The sequence below is a fragment of the Octopus sinensis genome, linkage group LG16, assembly GCF_006345805.1.
Source record: "Octopus sinensis linkage group LG16, ASM634580v1, whole genome shotgun sequence".
Classification (NCBI taxonomy): domain Eukaryota; kingdom Metazoa; phylum Mollusca; class Cephalopoda; order Octopoda; family Octopodidae; genus Octopus; species Octopus sinensis.
This window is the reverse complement of record NC_043012.1, coordinates 33,167,885-33,193,691: the sequence shown is the minus strand read 5'-3', so window position 1 is coordinate 33,193,691 and position 25,807 is coordinate 33,167,885. Positions and strand designations below refer to the sequence as shown.

The 25,807-nt window shown below is 37.5% G+C and overlaps 1 protein-coding gene across 2 annotated transcripts in view; it reads right to left on the bottom strand.

Annotated features, from left to right (window-relative positions):
* LOC115220274 (neuroblastoma-amplified sequence) overlaps positions 1 to 25,807 on the bottom strand; it is a 91,222-nt gene that overhangs the window by 14,820 nt on the left and 50,595 nt on the right. For both annotated transcript variants that reach the window (XM_036509976.1, XM_029790385.2), the window contains exons 33-49: positions 25,205 to 25,307; positions 24,573 to 24,787; positions 22,688 to 22,800; positions 21,367 to 21,446; positions 20,917 to 21,009; positions 19,372 to 19,490; positions 18,125 to 18,212; positions 16,889 to 17,272; positions 15,709 to 15,838; positions 14,300 to 14,376; positions 12,784 to 13,078; positions 11,396 to 11,462; positions 8,882 to 8,992; positions 7,081 to 7,331; positions 4,779 to 4,897; positions 3,524 to 3,619; positions 2,012 to 2,125 (exon numbers count right to left, since the gene is read on the bottom strand). In XM_036509976.1, coding sequence (XP_036365869.1) covers positions 2,012 to 2,125; positions 3,524 to 3,619; positions 4,779 to 4,897; positions 7,081 to 7,331; positions 8,882 to 8,992; positions 11,396 to 11,462; positions 12,784 to 13,078; positions 14,300 to 14,376; positions 15,709 to 15,838; positions 16,889 to 17,272; positions 18,125 to 18,212; positions 19,372 to 19,490; positions 20,917 to 21,009; positions 21,367 to 21,446; positions 22,688 to 22,800; positions 24,573 to 24,787; positions 25,205 to 25,307 — 2,455 coding nt within the window. The remainder of the gene's footprint in view (positions 1 to 2,011; positions 2,126 to 3,523; positions 3,620 to 4,778; positions 4,898 to 7,080; positions 7,332 to 8,881; positions 8,993 to 11,395; positions 11,463 to 12,783; positions 13,079 to 14,299; positions 14,377 to 15,708; positions 15,839 to 16,888; positions 17,273 to 18,124; positions 18,213 to 19,371; positions 19,491 to 20,916; positions 21,010 to 21,366; positions 21,447 to 22,687; positions 22,801 to 24,572; positions 24,788 to 25,204; positions 25,308 to 25,807) is intronic.

The window sequence follows — 25,807 nt, the reverse complement described above, 5'->3', positions numbered from 1 at the left end:
TTCATTCATTTTTTCCCCCCTTCATTTTAATCCTTTCTCAACGTTATTTGAATTCTTTTCATTGTAATGTTTTAGTGGATTTTTTTCTTGTAGCTCTACTCTTCCTCTATAATTATCGTTTTTGAAATCTTCATAAATTTAAACTCTTTTCAGGCATGTAATGATGCAGTACCAAGCAGAAATAAAGAAAACGGAAAAATATCTGCCAGCCTAATATTTTAGAAAGAAACAATACACCATACAACTAAACAATTAATTCTACTTTTAATCATCATCATCCACTAATATCTGTTTCCATGCAGGCATGGGTTGGACAGTTTGACCAGAGCTGACAAGTTGGAGAGCTGCAGCAGGTTCTGGTCCGATTTGACTTGGTTTCTACAGTTGGATGCCCTTCCTAACACCAACCACTTTACCGTGTGTGCTGGATGCTTTTAACATGACACTGCATGAGTGCTCTTATGTGACGCTGGCACAAGTGCCTCTTACATGGCACTGCCACAGGACTCTTGTAGGCCAATGCATCCACTATTACTGACCTGCTACAATGATTGACTGTCTGACTTTATTGTGGTTGGGTCATAACACTCTGTCACATGGGTAGGAGGGTACCATTTTCACTACAACATTAATTAATTCTGCTTATATAAATATCGTGGAGGCACATGGCCTAGTGGTTAGAACAGTGGACTCATGGCTTCATATCTGAAACCAGACAATGTGTGTATTTATGAGTGAAACACCTAAACTCCAGGCAGTCCTCACAGAAAGTAATGGCGAACCTCTGCTGACTCTTTCACCACAACTTTTTCTCACACTCTTTTCTCCTGCATCTAGCAGCTCACCTGCGACATACCAGCATCCTATCCAGGTGGGGGACTTTATTTGCCAATGAAATTGGAAAACTGGCCCTTATGAATTAGGCATGGCTCAAGAAGGAACATACAATGGCATATAAATATCTGTTTGCATAAATGTACTGTAAAGTAAATCCGTCTTAAAATACCAAGTTTATAAAAAAAAGGAAGATTACGAACATGGCAATTCCAATTTTAATCAGCTTAAGATCCTTTAGTTTCAAATTAACCACAGTTACTTGTGCTAAATTAAATTCAGAAAGTACATCAGACCCATAACCAATTCCTCATATTCTGGATTTGAATAGAACTATACATATGTTAAGCTATATAAAACATTCTTAGGCGGCGAGCTGGCAGAAACGTTACCACGCTGGGCGAAATGCGTAGCCGTATTTCGTCTGTCGTTACGTTCTGAGTTCAAATTCCACCAAGGTCAACTTTGCCTTTCATCCTTTTGGGGGTCGATTAAATAAGTACCAGTTACACACCGGGGTCGATGTAATCGACTTAATCCCTTTGTCTGTCCTTGTTTGTCCCCCTTGTGTTTAGCCCCTTGTGGGTAATAAAGAAATATATATAAAACATTCTTTCAATGCTTCTAGCAATGTCTCATTCTTTCTCATTCCATCTTCATCTGTTTGACTGTCAGTCTCTCTCACCTTCTCTCTCTATCTTGTATGCTGGACCCATAGTTATGAGTTCAAAATACAGAGAATGGCAGTCATTTGTACGTCTAGACTAGTTAACATTAGTTTTCTTGGTTAATATATCAAAAAGCTAACATATGAATATAATTTCAAAATAGAAGTGGTCTATGTGGAATATGACATCAGGAGGCAAAAGATTTTTGTCACAAAATCAAACATCTGATATTGATAACACACACACACACACACACACACACACACAAGTAGAAAATATTTGTTTGAGATAGAAAACAAACAGAGGAGTGAAGCAAAGATAGAGATTGGCAAAGAGTCAAACAGATATTCAGATGAATAAGAGAGTCAGGAAGAGAGTTGGAGATTTTTTAAAAATGGAGTGACAGGTAAAAACAGAGAGAAAGAAATTAGGAAAGAGAAAGGATTAGAAAGATGGAGACAATGATAGAAACAAGAAAAAAAAATAGGAGAGTTGATGATATAAGTGACCTTTTCTCTTGAAGCCAACACAAATGTAATGGATTCCACAAATGTTAAGAATTCAGCAGGGATCATCTTCTGTGTGAACTCTAAACAATCATCGTATTGCTGAAGCCAATAAGCCTGCACAAAGAGAGATATTTAGTAGATTAGACTTCAAAGAATTTCCTCAAACAACACACTAATGTGTTATTACCATACTTATAACACGATGATTACGGATATGTATTTCTGCAAACAACATTTTTTTAGGTACTGACAATCTTTGATAAGGTAAACAGCAGAGACCATTTTGAAAAACAACAATGTACAAGTGATTTGGTTGGATGAATAAAATATAGGATTACTATGTTTACAATTTAAATTTACTGCAAAATTAATGAAATTAGTAAGAATTACTATAACTGGGGATGGTTATATTTTTGTCAATTGAACAAACACTATATAATTGGTTTTCACTTCGGCTTTATTAGTATTTTTATTTTAGTGTCTTTAGCCAGAAATCTTTTGTCACACATCCTGTAGCCTCATCAGTGACTCTCCATTCCACATCCCTCTCCTATTCTGTTTAGTCCATTCTGTCTTTCTGCAGTATGGATTCTTATATACACATGCATTTGCATCTGTATTTGTGTGCACGCATGCATGTGTGCACCCATGCATGTGTGTGAACACATCATCATCATCATCATCGTTTAATGTCCGCTTTCCATGCTAGCATGGGTTGGACGAATGACAGGGCTGATGAACCAGATGGCTGCACCAGGCTTCAATCTTGATCTGGCAGTGTTTCTACAGCTGGATGCCCTTCCTAACGCCAACCACTCCGAGAGTGTAGTGGGTGCTTTTACGTGCCACCGGCATGCGAGCCAGTCAGGCGGCACCAGCAACGACCTCACTCGAATCTTTTACACATGCCACCGGCACAGGTGCCAGTAGGGCAATGCTGGCAACAATCACACTCGGATGGTGCTCTTAATACCCTACTAGCATGGGGCTCGAGTGCCAGTAGTGCGACGCTGGTAATGATCACGCTCGAATGGTGCCTTTTAAGTGTCAATGGCACGGAAGCCGGTTAGCCACTCTGTCAATGATCACACTCATATGGTGATCTTTGCACCCTGCTAGCACGGACACCAGTCATCGAATTTGATTTTGATTTTTGATTTGATTTCACTTGCCTCAACAGGTCTTATGCACATCTATGTGTTTAGTACATGTATTTTTTGTGTGCGTGTATATGGGTTGGCTTGCAATACTGTTTGTATCCGTGTCTTTTATGTAGTTTCATTTTTTCTATTACTCATTTAATTATTTTCTTTTCTTCAGTCTGTCTTTAGTATGTGTATCTTACATGTGTTATATGAGTTTGTGTATTATACTATTTGTATCTCTAACTTTTTTTCAGTTTTTCCATTTTGTCTCTTTTTTTCTACTCAACTTTTTGGGAAAGCAACAACAGGAATTTGTTATTAAGATGTAAGAAGTCATAGCAGTTAGATCAAAAGCAACAATACTTACATCCCCTGATAACTTGGAACGAGTTTCTTTAGATCTCCAGAATGATTTAGCTGCCCATATTGAATACACCATACCAGGACGGATAAAACCACCCGTCTGAAGTGAAGAAGAAAAGCAGAATGACAAACTCTTTCTCAATAAACACACAACTCACTCTCCAAAAATACAGACATAGTATTAATTACTTTAATTAATAAACAACATGGTCTTTACTGTGAAATGTATGGTATGTTTTCCACAACAAATTGTAAATTCTTTATGCTGCACATACAAAACAAAAATAAATAAGCAGTCATGATCTTTGTTAAAATAGAAGTTAATGCAACTTATGACTGACTGACTTGACTTGACAGCATTCACCCGGGGTGGGTTCAGCTGGTTTCATTCATCCTCAATGCTGCATCTCTCACAAACACCGACCAGGCCTGGCGATTTGAGGCTAACGACCGCATGATCTCCAACCACTCCTTATTCCAGTGGCGAATGCCATAGATATGGGAGCCTTGGTTGGGTTCCAGATCAGCCTTGACTGTCATCAGCCAGGTTCCTCTACTTATGCAACTTATGAATGCAGCTGATGAGGGTTACATCATCAGCATCATTTAACATCCATATACCATGTTGGCATTGGTTGGACAGTTTGACAGGATCCAGTAGGCCGAAGGATGAGAGGGCAGACAGCTTTATGCAAGGAGACGAGGGTTCCAGTATGAAGGAAGGTGGTGGGACAGAGCAAAGCTATTGTTGAGGGCACTAACATGGCTACTCACATTTAATGGAGAGAGTGACAAAGGATTAGTCATAGCTGCAAGGAGGTAAATATTCAAGTTAAGGTCTCAAGGTATAAGGTAAGTAGAAGTGGGTGAGGACAAAGAGACTAGGTGTGTGAGAGAATTGAGTGTTGTGAGAGTGTATGGGAAGGGAGCAAGAGATAGAGGAACTGGAGAGAAGAGGTGGAGGTAGGCAACGGCTTTATAGACTGGCATGAGGACCAGTTTGGTAGAACTGGCAACGGCTGTGTCCAATACATCATTTATATTTCATTTAAGCTATAACATTTGTTGTTATACTTGAGAAAGACTAGAGGGGTACCTATCGTTGGAAAGCAATATCACATCAAATTGTGAAACTGTAAATTTACTAAACTCCAATTGTTGAAGGATTCATGCACCACTTTAACAAATTTTTACTCACAAAACAAAAGACAAAATAAAGATGGACAGAAAGAGGAAGTGAAGATGTATCTAAAACAAACCTTGCATGGTATTCTGGAAGATAGTTTTGCAATTGTGTTCACATTATCTTTGCTGAGGATTGGCTGGATTACGGTGACAAGCGGATCTTCACTGGTCATAAGAAGCTTATAGTCTAAACCTACAAATATATGTGATTATTATTAAATAATAAAATACAAACTTCACAATTTCAAATATATATATTAAGCATTATCAACCACACATACGTAACGTATATGCTTTGCTTGTTTGTCAGTACATTAAGTATGTGTGGTCGATAATGTTTATTACACTAGTGCTGTTTCTATTTCATATTTGAATATATATTAAGCTTCTTTGTTTTTGTTGTGTCTAGGAAGAGTCATTTTCTATTGTGCCTTATTATGTAACACGCTCACCGGTAGAATTTCCACTTTTTTCTTATTTTTATTTTCCTAAAATTTTCGTTGCGTCTTGCAACCTTTTCAATAGTTTTGAAGAGTCAAAACTAGTTTCAAGAGTCAAAACTATTGAAAAGGTTGCAAGACGCAACGAAAATTTTAGGACAATAAAAATAAGAAAAAAGTGGAAATTTTACCGGTGAGTATGTTACATTATAAGGCACAAAAAGAAAATGACTCCCCAGAGACAATAGAATATGCTTCAACACACGAACTCATATAAAGAATCTTTCAAACCAAATCCAAAAACGAAATTCTTTGTGTTTTTGTTTTTTTTTTTAACGGATCTCAAGGCTCACATAGAGTTATAAATAATAGCATATAAATATTGAGTTAAAAAAGCCTTTTGAATAGAGAAAGTCAAAGACTACTTGTGGGGAACTTGTACCCACACCTCCTGTAGATATGACAGGTATTTTACCATTGTATCACATATCTACAGGAGATGTGGGTTCAAGTCGTATGGGCAGCCTTAAAGTTCTTCTATACAAAAGGTTTTTTTTCAACCCAATAAGAAGCAGTGGTCTAAACAAAGATGTCACCATCTTAAACATAAAGATGTACCAATCGTTTTTAGAGAAACAACAGTTTGTGCTTAAATTTTTATTCAATATCTATAGCAGAGTTAAAGTGGTGAGCTGGCAGAATTGTTAGCATGGCAGACAATGTACTTAGTGACATTTTGTCCATCTTTATGTTCAGAGTTCAAATTCTGCTACGGTCAAGTTTGCCTTTCATCCTTTTGGGATTGATAAAATAAGTATCAGTTGAACACTGGGGTTGATTTAATTGACTTATCCCACTGCCCCCCCAAAATTGCTGGCCTTGTACCAAAATTTGAAACCAATATCTATGGTAGAGTAAGGGACAGTGGGTTTACAGAATCATTAGAGCAATAAAAAAGTAACATGGTACAGAGCAGTGCAAGCTGGCAGAAACGTTAGCACACCAGGTGAAATGCTGCTATGTTCTGAGTTCAAATTCTGCCAAGGTCGACTTTGCCTTTCATCCTTTTGGGGTCGATTAAATAAGTACCAGTTACGCACTGGGGTCGATATAATCGACTTAATTCGTTTGTCTGTCCTTGTCTGTCTTCTCTGTGTTTAGCCCCTTGTGGGTAGTAAAGAAATAGGTACAGAGCAGTGCTTCTCAACCATTTTATACCTGTGGACCTTTTGATTCTTCTTTTACCCAGACGGACCCTCACAGCATTTCAATGTTTAATAAAAATCATATTTTATTTTTAAATACTATTAGGAATTGCATAACAAAATTGTTAAAATATTTTGTGAATTGTAGAAGTATAACCAATTCATTGCAGATAAATTTTATATGGACCCCTGAAGATCATACAGACCTCCAATGGCCATATGGACCCAAGTTGAGAACCACTGGTTTAGCAGTTAGGGTATTGCACTCATGGTTGTAAGATTGTGGTTTTGATTTCTGGATCAGGCAAAGTGTTGTGTTCTTGACCAAAAACCCTTCATTTTGCATCACTTCAGTCCACTCCACTGACAAAAGTGAGTAACCCTGAGACAAATTGGTATTCCGTCCAAGAGAAAATATATATGCTACAGAATCTAAGGAAACAGCCTTATGAGCCTCTTTTTTAGTACTCCTTTACATTCCTTTATGTTCTGGGTTCAAATCCTACTGGAGGTGGGGTTTACTTTGCCCTTCATACTTCTGGGGTAGATAAAATAAGTACAAGTCAAATACTCGTTTAAATATAATTAGTTATGTCTCCATCAATTAGTAGTGTTGGGCCTTTATTAAACATTAATATCTATGGTTGGATATTAATTCCTACTTCTAGATCTGTTGCATCAAAAGTCCACTGCTGTACATTCTAAATGAATAAAAAAAAAATACATCATACCTGCAGCAACAGGACGCAATTTCTTAAGCAGATTTACGTGAACGGATGGTTTAAGATCTTCACCCCACCAGTGTTCAGTTTCATTTTTACTAAGTAATGAATAGTAATAGGTAAGCCGTGAATGGTCTTGGCCATCAATGAAAGGGTACACGTAGTCCTGCATACGCTGAATAAACTGCTCATAATTTTCAAGCAAGGTAGGCATCAAAGAGGCACTTTCAACCCGTTTCATTAAGATATTTGTATTAAGTCTGAAAAATAAAAATGAAAATTAAATTTTTGAAGTCTAAGACTGAGTGAAGAATCTTAACAAGATTTAAGTATTAAGTCTCAGAACAGGCCTTAAGATCAGAAAGAAGGGATACAAAACATTATCTAAGAAAGAACTTGGCTAATATCTCTTCTTTTGGTTGCATTACTTTCACAGATTCCCATGACTTTGTCCCCGTCCAATTCCATTATTATGAATTTGAATTGGGAGCTTCAGTCATAGTGAATCTTTCATTAGTTGATTACACAACCATATTAAGAGCACCATCCAAGCGTGATCGTTGCCAGAGCGGCTATCTGGCCTCCGTGCCGGTGACACGTAAAAAACACCATTCGAGCGTGATCGTTACCAGCACCGCTTTACTGGCATGTGTAAAACCATCCAACCCATGCCAGCATGGAAAGCGGAAGTTAAACGATGATGATGATGATATCAAATTCTATTTGGGTCGACTTCACATTTCATTCCTTCAGGGTCAATAAAATAAGTACATATATACTCCTGGATAAATAACACTTTTATTACCAAAAATTGCGATTTTATTACCAAAAATCAGGGATGGAACCTATTCACTCAACATCACAGGGATCTGAAGTAGACAGCTGTATATCAGTAGTCTTATTATGTAACATCTGTTTTCTCTTCTGTTTGTAATTCCAGATGTTTTTCTTGTCCAGGTGATACTCATTGATTTTTTTCTTTCGAGTTGATTTATCAATTAGATTACTTTGATAAAGTCACTTCTGCAAAAATGTTTTAATATTTATAAGCTAGGTTTTGAAATAAAGGTGAATATTTGATAATATTTAACAAATATTAGTTATATTTTCGCTAAAAAAGAATCATGTAACTCTCCAGATAACCTATCTGCAAGTCAAAATACCTACTTTGACAACCTTGTGCAAAAATTTGAAGCCAATTATTATATCATCATCATCATCATTATCATTTAAGGTCTGTTTTCAATGCTAGCATAAGTTGGGCTGTTTGACAGGAACCAGGGAGCCCCAGGGCCTTGTCAGGGCCTACTGTTAGCTCTGAAATAGTTTCTATGGCTAGATGCCCTTCCTAACACCAAATACATTGTAGCATATTACACAGAGACTATTTTAACACACTGGGAAAAACAAAAGAAAATATATAAAAATTTATCATATTATAGGCACAGGCATGGCTGTGTGATAAAAAGCTTGCCTCCAAACTACATGGCTCTAGGTTCAGTCCCACAGCATGGCACTGTGGGCAAGTGTCTTCTACTTTAGCACTGGGCTGACCAAAGCCTTGAGAGTGGATTTGGTAGATGGAAATAATTGAAAAAAAGCTCAGTGTGTGTATCTGAGTTTGTGACCCACCATTGCTTGACAACCATAGTTGGTTTGTTTACATTCCCATAACTTAATGGTTCAACATAAGAGACCAATAGAATAAGTACTGGGTTCAATTCATTTCACTAAAAAATTCTTCAAAGCAGAGTCCCAGCACAGCTGTAGTATAACAACAGAAACAAATAAAAGACTAAAAGACACTTACCCACTCTCACAAAAGAGGAACTCCAGGTGTGTCATGTAAACTTCCCACTGTGATAGATTGTAGCGTTCTGCTAGAGATATTGCAATAGTGAAGACATCAGCTTCAGTCGTCCTGAAAATGAAAATATCATTGATATTGAAATACCCAAAAATGCTTCGTATACTCTGATGATGTACGACAAACCTGTAGTCATTAGCTTAAAAAAAATAAATAAATGAAGTTAATTATCTTGTCTTTCAGAAACTTACAATTGTTTTTTATTTATATTTTCTCTCTTTCCTTCCTGCTGAAGAGCATAGGCTCAAAACGTAAAAGACTTTTTCACTTTCCTGAGTGTCAAATAAATACACCTGCTTATTGTTCATACACCTGTATTCGTCTTTTGTTTTTCTGTAAATTTCAACCACACACACACACACACACACACACACACACACACGGTTCGCCAAAAGTCATGCACCAAAACATCTGATATTTTTTTTTCACTTTATTATTATCATTATTATTAAAGCAGTAAACTGGCAGAATCGTTAGCACACTGAATGTAATGCTTAGTGGTATTTCACCCATCACGTTTCAAGTTCAAATTCCACCGAAGTCAACTTTGCCTTTCATCCTTCCAGGGTTGTTAATAAACACCTGTGTAATCGACTAGACCTCCTGCCAATATTTCAGGCCTTGCACCCATAGTAGAAAGGATTATTATTATTATCATTATTATTATTAATAATAATAATAATAACATGGTGAGCTGGCAGAATCATTAGAACTCCAGGAAAAAGGCTTAACAACATTTCATCCATCTTCAATCAACTCATTTCCTCCCCCAAAATAATAATATTATTACCATTATTATTATTATTATTATTATTATCATTATCATTATGAAGGCAATGAGCTGTCAGCATCGTTAGCACACTGGGTGAAATGCTTAGCAGTATTTTGCCTGTCTCTACGTTCTGAGTTCAATTTCCACCAAAGTCAAAAATGCTTTTCATCCTATCGGGGGTCAATGAAATCAGAACCAGATGAACACAGAGTCAATGTAATTAATTAGTCCTCCTCCCCAAAATTTCAGGCCCTGTGCATCGCCTTACTGGCACTTGTGCCTGTGCTAGTAGGATGCCAAGAGCACCATCCGAGCGTGATCGTTGCCAGAGCAGCCAACTGGCTTCCATACCTGTGGCACGTAAAAGGGCACCATTCGAGCATGATCGTTATCAACGTCGCCTTACTGGCACATGTAAGAAGATTCAAGCAAGGTCATTGCCAGTACCGCTAAACTGGCCCCTATGCCGGTGGCATGTAAAAAGCACCCACTACACTCTCGGAGCAGTTGGTGTTAGGAAGGGCATCCAACTGTGGAAACTCTGCCAGATCAAGATTGGAGCCTGGTGCAGCCATCTGGTTCGCCAGCCCACAGTCAAACCGTCCAACCCATGCTAGCATGGAAGGCGGACGATGAACGATGATGATGATGATTATTATAATTATTCATTTTGTTCATCATGTACAAGTACATGTGTATTCATCATTAATTAATTAATTTATTTTATTCAATTCTAGAAAAACTGAAGCATGTCTTGGACAATTCCAGAGCATACTGAACTTATTTTGTGCATGACTTTTGGCTCACCTTGTATATAAACTGTAAAAAAAAATGTACATAATTAAAATATGAAGATAATTTAAGGTGAATAGCAAAATATTTAAGTGCAAAGTAGATGGGGAAGGGATACTAGGGGCTAAATTATAACACCAAAAATGGTTTAAGCATAAAAAACTGAATTAAAACTGAATTAAAATATAATAAAAAGCATAAAAAAACTGAATTAAAAACATCATCATCAGCATCATCATTGAATTGCCATCTTCAATGACGGCATGGATTAGACAGTTTGCCAGGAGCAGGCCTAGCAGAAGACTGCAGCAGGCTGTTTTGGCATCTGTTTTTACAGCTGGATGCCCTTCCTAACAGCAGCCACCCAGCAGAGTGGACTGAATGCTTTTTACATGGCACCAACACTGGCAGGGTCACCAATCAAAATAAAGACTATGTCTGAAAATGTGTTTCATGTTCAATCCAACCAAATCTGGCCTCACATTCTAAAAGTAAACAAACAGAATGCTAAAGGGTTAATAATCTGAATGCTAAAGAGTTACTGTCAACAAGTGCTAGAAATACCTTTGCCCTTGGGTGCTGAGATCCCTTACTACGTTACTACATGTATTAGTTATTATTGATGTTATAGACCTGGAGGGGTTAACTCTATTGATAACATAATTTACAGTTAAAATATTTAGATATAATTGACATTTTGGAGCTGCCATCATTTGTGGTCTTAATATCATTGGCTTTGTTTTTCTTTCAATTAATCCTTTAATATTAGAGTAAAAGGCCAACCAACAGATTTAAGGAACAACCAAGGTAATAAAAGTGCTTCCAATAAAACTAAAAAGAAAAAAAGTAGGGCTGCAATAATTGGAGAAACAAAAGCAAAAGTAATAACTCACATGGCTAATCCCAGAATAGTTTCATGCTTGTAAGCATTGTCCTCTGTGAATCTTTGGATGTCAACACCTGCACAATAACAATTATTAAATAAACATCAAAGTGCTTCATTCATTCAAGAAGAAAAAAAATTGTTTGCTCTGCTATTGACACTATCATGCCATGCAAAATGGCCAGCAACTAAACTGAGAAATTTCTCTAGTTTTTAACCCTTTCGATACCAACCCGACTAAAACCACCTCTGGCTCTGTAGCATAAATGTTTTGTTTCCATAAGTTTTGAATTAAAATCTTCCACCAAATCTTAGTCACAATTTATGTTCCTAACAGAAGCTCAATAATAACTAAGTTATTTTACTAAATTCTTTGTTATATTTAAAATTAATTAACTGAAACACAGAGCATCTCAAAATAAATCCAGTAACAAAAGGGTTAATCACTCATCATTCATTCATTTTACTTATAATACTAACTTATAATACGAACATGCTAACATACTTGAGTTAAAATAACATTAATAACTTTCGTAATTTGTAATTTGTTAATTTCTCAATTAACTGTCAAATCATATCTCTTTAAATACTTGCCATAATTCTCGTGTTCCCAACTATCATACTTCTAATCCTTTAAATCCTTGCAACACTCTCCCTCTTTCACCCAACTGTGGTCACTTTACAGTGTAAGATTAATACCAGAACTTGAGGCGGTTCAGCGATACTACACAAGGAAGATTGCATCAATGGAATAGCTGAGCTACTGGGAGAGATTGAAAGAGCTATGACTCTACTCCCTGCAACGAAGATGGAAGAGGTATGCAGTGATATATGTGTAGAAGATACTGGAGGGGCTGGCACCAAACTTTGAAATTGAGAGTTATACCAGACTTTGAATTGGACATCACTGCAATGTTCCAAAAGTCTCAGCTGTCTCATCTAGGGTGAGGACCGTGGACTGCTGGAGCTTGGGAATCAAAAAGGAGATACAAACATACACACACCCACACTTATATACATACACACACACTTACACGCACACATGTACAATGGGCTTCTTTCATGTGCAATGGGTTTCCATATACCAAATCCACTCAAGGGTTTGGTTGACCCAGGGTTATAGGAGATAACAATTTCCTAAGGTACCCTACAGTAGGACTTAACCCAGAACCATTTAGTTAGGAAGCAAACTTCTTAACAACACAGCCACATCTGTACTTCAGTCGCTATAGTTTTCTGAATAATCAAAAATACTAAAGACTGAACATATATATATATATATGAAAATCTGAATATAATCAATAAAGGAAAGCTAACAAGTTTTTCCCAATCTGAAATCTTCACTTATTACCAGAAATATGGAGCAGTAAAAATAATGAAGAAACGAAAATAACTCACCTCTTCCTAAACCACGAAGAAACCTGGCTTGGGCATGGTCCTTTATTAAGTTTTTGTAGTAGTTGAGTCGCTCTACGCATTTCTGAATGTCTGTGGGTAAAGTAGGATTGTGTGACAGGAACTCTTCCACAGTCTCGACAACGACTCTGGGAGGATGTTTGAATACGTCAGCCATTCGACCGACTATCTGGGGTGACATGTAGTTATATAGTTGGATGGAGTAGTAGTACTTGGCTAGTTGGATGGAAAGTGTAGTATTGGGCAGTTGAGAGAAACACTGGTCAGCATCTTCTATCTGAAGGGCAAACACAATTTGATTAAATACAGATCAACAATGAAATAAACAACAAAACTGAACAAGTACAACAACTCAACCGTTAGGACGACTTGTCGACGGACTTGGTAAACACCCACAAAGTTATCAACCACCTCACCACAACAACACTGAACACCTTTTGAACTCCATGTGTCTACACACGTGGACATGCCTACAAAGTCAGAAAACAATACAGCTCCCATGACTTTCGAAACATTTTTTCACGCTCAGAGTTGCTGAAGCATGGAATAAACTGCCTGCGTCAGTTGTTGACTGCCATGACACTGCATCTTTTAAGGCCCTCATGCTTCCGAATCCGCCGAAACTACACCTGATTATATATACACTTTAGATGAGTTGTAGTGCACCTGAGCACTGTACACAATTATTATTATTATTATTATTATTATTGTCGGAGGGAAGTGATTCTGCACTGGTGTCGCACCGAATTGTTGGAGACAAGGTAATGCCATCGGACACAAAGGATGCGGCGTAGACAGAGGTGATCGAAGGATTCTAGTTGCTTAATATCTTCCACCCTCATTGGCCATGAGAATTCATCTATGAAGCAATTGCCCCAGCTCCTCTTCAGGGTTGGCAAAAGCGATGTGGTGGACAACGAAAAACCTGGCTGATGACAGTCAAGGCTGATCTGGAACCCAACCTAGGCCCCCATATCTAGGGCATTCGACGCTGGAATAAGGAGTGGTTGGCGATCACGCGGTTGTTAGCCTCAAATCGCCAGGCCTAGTCGGCGTTTGTGAGAGATGCAGCATTGAGGATGAATGAAGCCAGCTCAACCCACCCCGGGTGAATGCAGTCAAGTCAAATCCCTTAAATCATAACTCGACCTTCTTGATATAACAAATCATTTCACCTTCCACAAATTCCTTACTTGCTCAGCATGTGCACTCTTTGTTTGGTTACTTGACTTGCTAGAAAAAGCAGCCAAATTTCCTTTAACTCTTTAACATTTAAACTAGCCATATCTAGCCAAAATATTCTCCCACTTTTTATGTTCAGACCAACCAAAACTGACCTCTCGTGAATTATAAAATATGTATGCATTTTATTAAATCAGATGTCAGAAGACTTTAATTCCAGTTTATTTTCTTTTTCTTTCATATCTTGGGTCAATCAACAGCATCATGGCAAATAAAAAAAATATTTAAATTGAACTCAATTGAACTCAATACTTACATTAGGTAAGGCAAGAAGATAAGCAAGACCCAATGAGAAGTCAGTAGTAATAGTAGCACCAGCAAGTTTCAAAAGCACTAAAAAATAAAATAAAATTATTTCATTCATTTCTTAGCAAGAGAAGTGTTACATTTATACAAAAGAAAGAATAACAAATTATGATGTTCGTGCATTTTCCACAAGCCAGCCATCCAAATTCTTCAATTCCAGTCAAGCCGAGTGGGCATTGCTTTGTCTTCTCAGGTTGGCAAATAGAAAATGCCAACATGACTTCAGAAAACATTTTTTCACGCTGAGAGTTGCTGAAGCATGGAACAAACTGCTGGCATCAGTTGTTAGTTGTCGGAGCACTGCATCCTTCAAAACTTCCATGCTTCCTGAGATTCGCCAACACTACACTTGATTTTCTCCCCTCCATACACACACAAGCATGTATCTGACTCATACATTGTTCGCTTTCCAGACATTTGTACATTACTGCTTGTACTTTATATGCACTTTCTGACAAGTTGTGGTGCACCTGAGCACTGTATACAATAATTTCATTATTATATATATGTTTAAAATATGTAAGTACATTATGATCTTAATTATAACAGCATCAGAGAATATGATGAAAAAACTCTAAATGTAAATGAGAAATGAGTTACAAGACTGCATTGGTATAATATACAAGAACAATAATAGAAATTTCTTAAAGACGCATGAAGCCAGATTTCTCATCATGAGATCAATTTCTCTTTAAGATGCGACTGTGTGTGTTTAAGAGGCAGTGAAGGCACACGGCTTAGTGGTTAGGGTATTTGGCTCACGATCGTAAGGTCATGAGTCCAAAACCTGGTGACACATTGTGCCCTTGAGAAGGACATTTTATTTTCCGTGTCGGTGGCACGTAAAACCCCCAACCGATCGTGGCCGTTGCCGGCCTCCCCTGGCACCTGTGCTGGTGGCACGTAAAAAGCACCATCCGTACGTGGTTGATGCCAGCGCCACCTTGACTGGCTTCCGTGCTGGTGGCATGTAAAAAGGACCAACCGATCGTGGCCGTTGCCAGCCTCCCCTGGCACCTGTGCCGGTGGCACATAAAAAGCATCCACTACACTCACGGAGTGGTTGGCATTAGGAAGGGCATCCAGCTGTAGAATCACTGCCAGATCAGACTGGAGCCTGGTACAGCCTCCTGGCTTCCCAGACCCCAGTCAAACCGTCCAACCCATGCTAGCATGGAAAGTGGACATTAAACGATGATGATGATGATGATGATGCTTCATATCTGAGATGTCATACAAGTGAGAATGATCATCCCCAGTCTTGTATGACAAACATGTGTTGATGGAGAAAAAATATGGTGATGAGTATAAACTATTACCATATCCTCTTATTACATGATAAATAAATGAGAAAAGTACCTTCTGTAGCAGGCATGTATTCTTTCCCCTCGGTGAGCGTCTCCTTTAATTTAGCCGTGCGGAGAACTATGTCACTAGTTTCCACTAGTGCAGGAACTTGGTGTTCAAATGTCTCAAAATTTGCAATTTTCTACAAATAAATCAGAAAAACATTACTTTCAGTTCTAAAAATGTCACAGTATCCATGGAGGAATTTTAACAAATCACTGCCAAGCTAATAATATATTTACCAGTTATGTAATGCCCTATGTTGAATACAGCAGTGAACTGTACTCTGTCCTTATACTTATTTGTTCTTAGAGAGACTGGGCTGTTGCATGTAAGAGCATGTGCCACAGACACGGGTCTATCAAAGAGTTACAAATTATCAACTTTCTTATTTCTTTATTGCCCACAAGGGGCTAAACATAGAGAGGACAAACAAGGACAGACAAAGGGATTTAAGTCGATTACATCGACTCCAGTGCGTAACTGGTACTTAATTTATCGACCCCGAAGGGATGAAAGGCAAAGTCAACCTCGGCGGAATTATCAACCTTGTATTAATTGAATGCTTCATTACTTTACAGAGATGACTCAAGTGCTTCCAGGCTGAAAACAACATCACTAACCCTATAATAATTAGATATTGTACTGACAGAAATAAAATTATCACTGCTCACACTACTTTTATAATGATTCGTACAAAGACACGCTTTGATTCTAGATGTTAGGGTAGTAGAAATACCACAAGAGACTAAATCCAACCTGGGAGAGCCAGCACCAGACTGAGAGGAATCACATCAGTCATGGATAAACTACATCAAATACAGAATTCATCACCTGAAGACAGAACGCATCTGTCGGAGGCAGAACGCATCTGTCGGAGGCAGAACGCATCCGTCGGAGGCAGAACGCATCCGTCGGAGGCAGAACGCATCCGTCGGAGGCAGGACACATCCATTGGAGACAGAACGCATCCATCAGAGACAGAACACATCTATCAGTCATAGATTTCATCAGTCAGAGAGAGACTTCATCAGTCAAGGGTAGACTGCATCAGTCAGTGATAGTATTTAATTAGTAAGAGAAAGACTCTAAATCAATCTGAGAGAGACTAAGATTATGGGCTCTGCATCTTTGGCTCAGATTAACAAATAAAATAAACAACTACAAAGAAGAATATTAAAAATTTAGATACCTTGTCAACCACACAATTTTCAATGATTTCTCCATAAAAAGGATGGCATGCTTGATTTTCAAAGTTCCAAATCTGTTCATCAGCGAATTGTTCCTTATTAGAATTAAAGCGTTGGACCGGAACCATTTTTACAAGGTTATGAATGGTGTGATGCCACCACTTGACATCTGTAACTGAAGATAACATGCCTTTTGTTAATTCACCTGTACTAAGCAAAATATCTTTTGTCTGATTGAGGACATGCATCGAAGTTTGAGGACTTTGTTCAGGAGTGAAGAAATCTGACACTCCACTGTCACTTATTGTACTGTCTATCATACTTGAAGGTTTTTCATCAGAAGAGGACATGGTGCCAAATTCAGCACAGACTTGATCATAGAGCATCTGTAAAAGATAGAATTATAAGATGATGAAATTGAGGACATACACAACATAAAAGCATGGTTTCTGCAAACACACACTATAGTAATATTTTTTTTCTAGCATAAACATGGAAACTAGAATTTTATGAGAAAAACTTTGGAAAATTATGTGAAAACAACCTATTTTTCTTAATGACACTTTTGCACTGTTGATAAAGGTGGAAGGTCATCCCCTAATGTGGCAATCATGTCAGCTTAAACATCCTTGGGGATTAATGTCGTTATCATCATCATTTAACATCTGCTTTCCATGCTAGCATGGGTTGGACGATTTGACTGAGGTCTCGCAAACCAGACTCCAATCTGATCTGGCAGAGTTTCTACAGCTGGATGTCCTTCCTAATGCCAACCACTCCGAGAGTATAGTGGGTGCTTTTACATGCCACCAGCATGAGGGCCAGTTTGGTGGTACTGGCAACGTGTTTTCTGCAAATACTTGCTAACACCACAATGCCAAATTCTGTCTATTTTCAAGAGAAGTTGCTACTAGTTATTTTTGAAGTCTTCTTTGAACAGTCAGATATCAGTTTATTTGGAAAGAAACAAAGCAATTGTTAATAAGAAAAGTTAAAGTTGAAATTAATGCATGCAAGATTCCATAGTTCTAGCATCAGTCCATAGTCAGTGTCTGAACTTTTCAGCCCATCCTCATAAGTTTTTAAAGAAGTTGGAAAGATGACCACAGAAAGAATCAGCTGAAATGTAGCTTCCGTACTATCATAACTGAAACGAGCTGATGCCTCAAGAAAAATGTCTTCAAAAAGAACCCGTCTAAAGAATCTACTAAGAGACATGAATGGTCGCATCAATTTACCTGAATGTCTATGAGAGCTTTGGCATCAAGAATAGATTGTATTTGGTCAGGATCACAGTAAGTCAAAGCAAATTCCAGAAGTTCAATTCTACAATGTAAAAATTTCCAAAGTTAATTACATCTGAAGAGTTTTACCAATCTCTTACATCTATGGACACTGAAATCTTTCAGATTTGTAATAGTTATTTGTTTTTTTGATTTTTTTAACTATTAATTGTTTCAGTCATTCAATTGCACCGATACATGTGACACGATGACAATTTTTTTTAAGGTGTGTAAAGAGGGAAATAACCCTCATCTGCAATTTTGATGAAATTCGAAACAGGAATTCCAGTTCATTACAGAAAATATAACAGAAAAGTCTAATTCTTCAATTGCATGTAACACAGGCAACGCCGGTTATCTCTGCTAGTATATATATAAAACATTTAAATAATATTCCCTACAGAGTTTCTATAGAAATTATAGCCAACACTAATTCTGTTGCAACATTTCATGTCCAAGACATCAGATGTAAACAAACAATAAGATGTCTCAGATATGAAACGTAACAGAATCAGTGCTGGCTATAATTTCTAGAGTAAAATCTGTAGAGGTGACTGTAACATGTGATTTAAGTGCACTACTAACACAGTAGGACACAGTATTGACTTATGAAACCGTTTAATATTCTTTGTAGCATATCATGGTTGCATAATGAAATACCATGTGACACTGGTGAAGCATTTGATATCAAAACATAAAAAATAGGTTTCAAAAACTTTTTTTTTTCAACTTTATAAGTAAATAGCAAAAGGTAAAAGGATGAGAGATTATGAAGCTGGTGAACCTGTCTGACTATCATATAAAATTCACCCTTTAATAGTTATCTTTTAAAAGAAAACAATTGCAGCATGGAAGGTATTTATAAGCCATTTAAGAAACACACAAAAACCATTAGATTCACTTCAACATTTAAATTTAATTTGTCAACTGACATTATTTCGTGCTGCACGAAGTTTTGTCAGTGAACAAGTCGCGGTCTCAAAGTGCCGAAAATATTTTGAAAAATTAAATTTAAATGTTGAAGTGAATCTAACGGTTTTTGTGCATTTCTTAAATGGCTTATAAACATCTTCCACGCTGCAATTGTTTTCGTTCCAGCACACGATCTCAGATCAAGTCACTTGCTATGCAAGTACATCTCCATAATTTTAAAAGAAAAATTTTGTTAAAATAGACACCGGTAATTAAAACAAAAGTCTTACCGTGTTCCTAATACACAGTTACCATTCTGGGATAAATCTACGCAGACACTCCATGCCGGTGGATAAGATTTCTCCATCAACTGAGAGCAGGCATAATAAGCCTTCATATAATCTTTCGCCTGCAAAACATAAAACATTTAACATAACATTTTACCCCAAAACAGCCAGTTTGCCAGAAGTCCTCAACCCTGACAAAATCAAAAATTCACTTCTATAACTTCCTCATTTTCAAAGATTTTGATAATTGCTTATATAACAAGAGAGCAGAATGACTGCTATACATAAACGTCTCCTAAACTTGAAGAGATTTGCAAATGCGACAATTATCTAACTATTCTATACTTTAGGGAGAGTTTACGAAAAAAAACAAAAGACGAAGACAGGTGGTGTACAAAACAAACAGATGTATTAGTATAATGCTCAGAAATAAAAAAAAGTCTTTTACGTTTCGAGCCTACGCTCTTCTACAGAAAGGGACACAGAAAAAACAAGGAGAGAAAAAAATGTGTGTAGTGGCTAACAATCTATCATGGCAACTCTATCCCAACTTTGATGAATTGCAGAATGAACCCAAGTTAAAGACATGTAACTATTATTTCTTAATAAAACATATACAATTATTATCCATCTTGGTTTCTGAGTTCAAATTCTGCTGTTGTCAGCTTTGCTTTTCATCCTTTCAGAGTCAATAAATTAAGTACCACTAGGGTCGATGTACTCCCTCCCCCAAAATTGCTGGCCTTGTGCTAAGATTTGAAACCAAAATTATCAGCCTTGCTATAAGAATTATCAATCTTTCTTTATGCTTAAACCTTCAGCATTTAAACTGGCAATGTCCAGCCCAAACGTTCTACATGTTTTATGTTCAAACTGGTCGTATCTGGCCTCTCGCACCTACCCTACAGTGTTGTTCTATAAACACTCACATCATCAAAATCTTGAAGCTATGAGATATTGCATGATTAATTCAAAACAATGTACATAAATGAGCTTTAGACTTGAAAGGATAATCTGAATGCTCAAGGGTTAAATAAGTTGGACTCTTCGTTTTATTCCCACCTCTGGAGTAATTAGCTATAGGAACACCTCTATTATGACATCCATGAACCATGTAGATGATTGGCTGCAAGTAATAATTTCTATTACCTATTTCTTTACTGCCCGCAAGGGGCTAAACATAGAGGGGTATCAAGCCATTTGGGTATACCTATTTCTTCACTACCCACAAGGGGCTAAACACAGAGGGGACAAACAAGGACAGACAAAGGAATTAAGTCGATTACATCGACCCCAGTGCGTAACTGGTACTTAATTTATCGACCCTGAAAGGATGAGAGGCAAAGTCGACCTCGGCGGAATTTGAACTCAGAACGTAACGGCAGACGAAATACGGCTACGCATTTCGCCCGGCGTGCTAACATTTCTGCCAGCTCGCCGCCTTCTATTACCTTGCCTAATTTCTATTACCGTGGTAACCTAAAGACTGCTACAGGTATTCAAAAAAGTTAAGCAAAATAATAAAAAGAAAAAAACACGTATACTCACATCCAATGCCTTTTCTGCAATTAATTTGTACACTTGACCTTCAATTTCTGCATCATCCGCTGAAACCCTCAATAGTTTTGCTAGCTGAAGAAGCTGGAATAGGAAAATATAGTCATCCATTATAGTAACAAGCTTCTTAAAAATTTGATTAGATTCAAAACTTATGAAAACAAGACATTTGTACTCAGAGCCAGATCCGGTTTCAGCTGGGTTGGTAACAAAAGGGTTAATACATCAAATTTAAAACTAAACTTAGACTTTGTTCTAATGAAAGAAAGAAAGGGTTTAATTTGAAAGTGAGTGGGTTAATGATCCTACAGTCTCAACTGAAATGCAAATGTTTTTAAAATATATATTCTTTAACTGCAAAAGGTGAATGTCAATTTTGATCACAGATCTGTTGAGTCAAGGCTAACTTGAAGCTAAACAACAACAACAACGTCAACTTACTTTGTCTGAAAGTTGGTAAGAATTGGAACGACTATTGAGAGCTGCTTCAACATACTTCAGTCTATTCTTTTCAAGTCGAACTGCAAGAAGAGGAAAGTTTTCCTTTAGCATGCCACTTATTTATATTAGTAGACATTTTGAAATTGTTAATATGTGTTTGTGGATTAGAAAAGAGAATCAGTATTCATTTAAGATTTTTAATTATTGCATCAAAGATTAAATTATATGGCTAATTTGCTATTGATCATTTACATTATTCATACAGAATTCTTCTATATAACACAGAAATCAAAATTGAATCAAATCCTATGACTGGCACCTAGCCATTGCCAGTGCCACTGGACTGACTCCTGTGCAGGTGGCAAGTAAAGAAACACTGTTTCGACTCTGCGATTGAGGAGACCTATTGAGTCAAGAACATCAACATCAAAAATCAATGGAAATTGTAGTTGTGATCCCTGTGCTGGTGGCACGTAAAAAGCACCATCCGAATGTGGTCGATGCCAGCGCCGCCCTGACTGGCTTCCATACCGGTGGCGCATAAAAAGCACCAACCGATCGTGGCCGGTGCCAGCCTCACCTGGCACCTGTGCCAGTGGCACGTAAAAAGCACCCACTACACTCATGGAGTGGTTGGCATCCAGCTGTAGAAACACTGCCAGATCAGACTGGTCCTGGTGTAGCCTTCTGGCTTCCCAGACCCCAGTCGAACCGTCCAACCCATGCTAGCATGGAAAACTGATGTTAAACGATGATGAGGATGATGAACACAATATCTCTCATTAAATTAACTCTGCTGTGATATATATTTTAAGTCTTTATATCATATCTGAGAGTGTATAATTTTTCCTGCTTGTATGTATGGCGTGAACACACATGGCCTAGTAGTTAGGATGTTGCATTCACAATTGCAAAATTGTGGGTTTGATTCCTAGACTGCGGGGTCTGTTCTGTTCTTGAGCAATGTTCTGTTCTGTTCATGCTGCTCTGCACTCACTCTGACATCCAGCTTGTGGCCCGCTGTGCTCCTGTACAGACCTTGTCAACTTCATGGAGGAAGTGAGCTAATGGACAGTACAAAGATTTGATTCCTATAAACAAATCACCAACACAGGTTATTCAACAAGAAGTTACAGAAACTTCACCTGTCCCTAATGACAGGAGAATCCAGGATATTTAACACATGATTACATGAGGGAGAGAGATTTATAGTTAAACAGGTAAGACATTTATTCAGACCATACAAATTTAGTAAAACATTTAGACAGACAGGAAAAGACATTCAGAAAATACAGCTAAAAATATAAAATATAGAACCAACGTTGCAGAGGTAAGACAGTGATTTCAAACTCCCCCAGAATTGATAATGCTTCAATTAAATCCAGTTCTTCTTGAATAGCTACAGAAGTTTCTTCTACCAAATTCAGACAGGATCTGCAAAGAAAATATACACACATCAGAACAGATTACACATTTTATCATCATCATCATCATTGTTTAACGTCCGTTTTCCATGCTAGCATGGGCTGGACGGTTCGACCAGGGTCTGAGAAGCCAGGAGGCTGCACCAGGCTCCAGTTTGATCTGGCAGTGTTTTTACAGCTGGATGCCCTTCCTAACACCAACCACTTTGTGAGTGTAGTGGGTGCTTTTTACATGTCACTGGCACAGGGGCCAGATTTTTTGTTTCTTGAAAATTCTTTCTTAATGTCCCTTATGCATATACAAATGGGTATAATACAAATGTATAAGAGGCATGTATAATACACACACACACACACACGCTGCTTCCCAACCACATCATTTCAGATTCAGTTCCTCTGTGTGGATCCTTGGGCAAGTGTCTTCTCTTATAGCTCCAGGCCAATCAAAGATTTGTAAGTAGATTTGGCTGACATGAACAGAAAGAAGTTCATCATATGCATTCGGGTACATACACATATATAAGGCACATGGTTCAGTGGTTAGAGTGTCAGGCTTACAACCATGAGGTAATAAGTTGGATTTCTGGACTGGGATATGTGTTGTGTCCTTGAGCAAGACACTTTATTTCACAGTGCCCTAATTCACTCAGCTATGGAAATGAGTTGCAACATTATTGGTGCCAAGCTGTATTGGTCCCTTTGCCTTTCCCTTTCATACCATTGGTGGCATGGAGAGGGAAGACTTGTATGCATGGGCAACTGCTGGTCTTTCATAAACAACCTCGCCCGAACTTGTGCCTGGGAGGGTAACTTTCTAGGTGCAATCCCATGGTCATTCATGACAAAAGGGCGTCTTTACCCTTTAAATATATATATAAAATTAAATAAGGGTAGAAATTGATATTAATCAATTAAAACCAGTGGCCTAGCATATTTAAAAAATCCGAAGATTAAAAATTTTTTTACATACAAAATTTAGAGGACTGACCATTAAAAGTGGACAGCCTGTATGCTAGATATAGACGTCAAAATCACCATTTTCCACGGAGAATGTGTTCTCAAGAAAAAATCCAGCAAAAAACAAAGTATAAAAACAAGCAAGACAAATGAAAATATACAAAATAAAAAACGATTACCTATGTACTAATTAGTACATAGGTAATCGTTTAGTGATCAATCCTCTAAATTTTGTATATATATATATATATATATATATAAAGGGAAAGTTTACGAAAATAAACAAAAGACGAAGGCAGGTGAAGTACAAACAAACAAATGTATTAGTATAGTACTCAGGAATAGAAAGTCTTTTATGTTTCGAGCCTACGCTCTTCAACAGAAAGATACACAGAAAAAAACAAGGAGAGAAAAAATGCGTGTAGGAGCTAACAATCTATCATGTATATTAGACATGCATGAGTGTAAACATGTATGTATATGTGAATGCATGTATCTTTATGTTTCCTTGTCATGGCATTGCATGATAGTTCCTTAAATGATTCTCACTGTCCTACTAGCAGAGTTGTTCATTTCAAATATTCTGTGAGAAGATGTCTGGCTATGGTGAAATATTACTGTGCTTGCAAACAGGTGAGGGTTGGCAACAGGAAAGGCATGTACTGCAGTTGAGTGCACCAGCATGATCGTAGCCTGAGTAAAAGATAAAAGCTAACCACATACACTGGACAGTAAGAACCTAATTAAACAGCATTAATTATTCATTATATAAAATAAATTGTATTTTTACATAATCTTAACAGAAGAAAATACGTCCATACTTACTGAGCCATTTCCATAGAAAAATGCGATAAGTCTAAAGCCGAGTTGAAGTATTCCTGAGATGCTGACAGGACTAACTTTACAGTTCTCTCAAATGGTACCTTTATAAAGCCATCGCCTTGTGATGATCTGGAATCACCATGTTTTCTTGCAATGTAGTTCTTAGCCAAACGGATGGTGTCCAAATTGCTGGAGCATAATAGACTTGCAACAAAGATCTGCCAAGAGATAAAAAGTGCCTCATATAACATTTTCATAAACATTATAATAAACGGGGTACACACAACATGAATCTATACGATATATGTAGTATTACCAAATGACATTGTGCATTTATATACTCTGAACCCTCATTCAATTCATTATCATCATCATCGTTTAACGTCCGTTTTCCATGCTAGCACGGGTTGGATGGTTCAACTGGGGTCTGGGAAGCCAAGAGGCTGCACAACGCTCCAGTCTGATATGTCCTCTATATATTTTTTTATTCCCAAGTACTAACAGTAGTACAAATATAACCACATGCTCTCTTCAAAGTCTTTGCTTTGTTTTGCTTCTTTTTTTTTTATTCAATCTTAAAACCAAAATTTATAATAATGAAATTGATAAAAAAAAAGAAAGTAAAGAAAATCTACCTCCAACGTTTCAGCAACGCTGATCTGGTTGAAAAGCTTCTCTTGTAAGTGCATGACATTGGCATGTAAAGAAATCCAGCCCTTTTCATTTAAACTTGGAGTCCTAGAAAATGAACACATTAATTAGTCCTAATTGATTGCAGAAAAAAACAAAAAAAAAAGATTTTAATCTGCCATTATTTTATCACAAACATCCACAGATTTACAGACTGAACAGATTCCCCATAGAATTTTCCTCCTGGTTCAATGATTGCTATATAAATGCAATAGCCATTCCAAATGGGAAAGGCGCTTTTGAAAAGAGTTACCTATCTTCTAAACTAAGCACAACAAGAGGGCTTCTCCATGGTTACTTGATCTGTTAGAAACAGCAGCCAAATATCTCTAATATCACACTATACATGTCTCGAGGTGTATTTCACCTAGATACATTATGTCTGAATAAAAGACTACATGGTCACAAATGGAAGGCCTTTGATCAAATTTTGAATAAATTTTCTCAATAGACATTGGCACAGGTATGGCTGTGCAGTAAGAAGTTTGCTTCCCAACCACATGGTTCCAGGTTCAGTCTCATGGTGTGGCACCTGGGGCAAGCGTCAT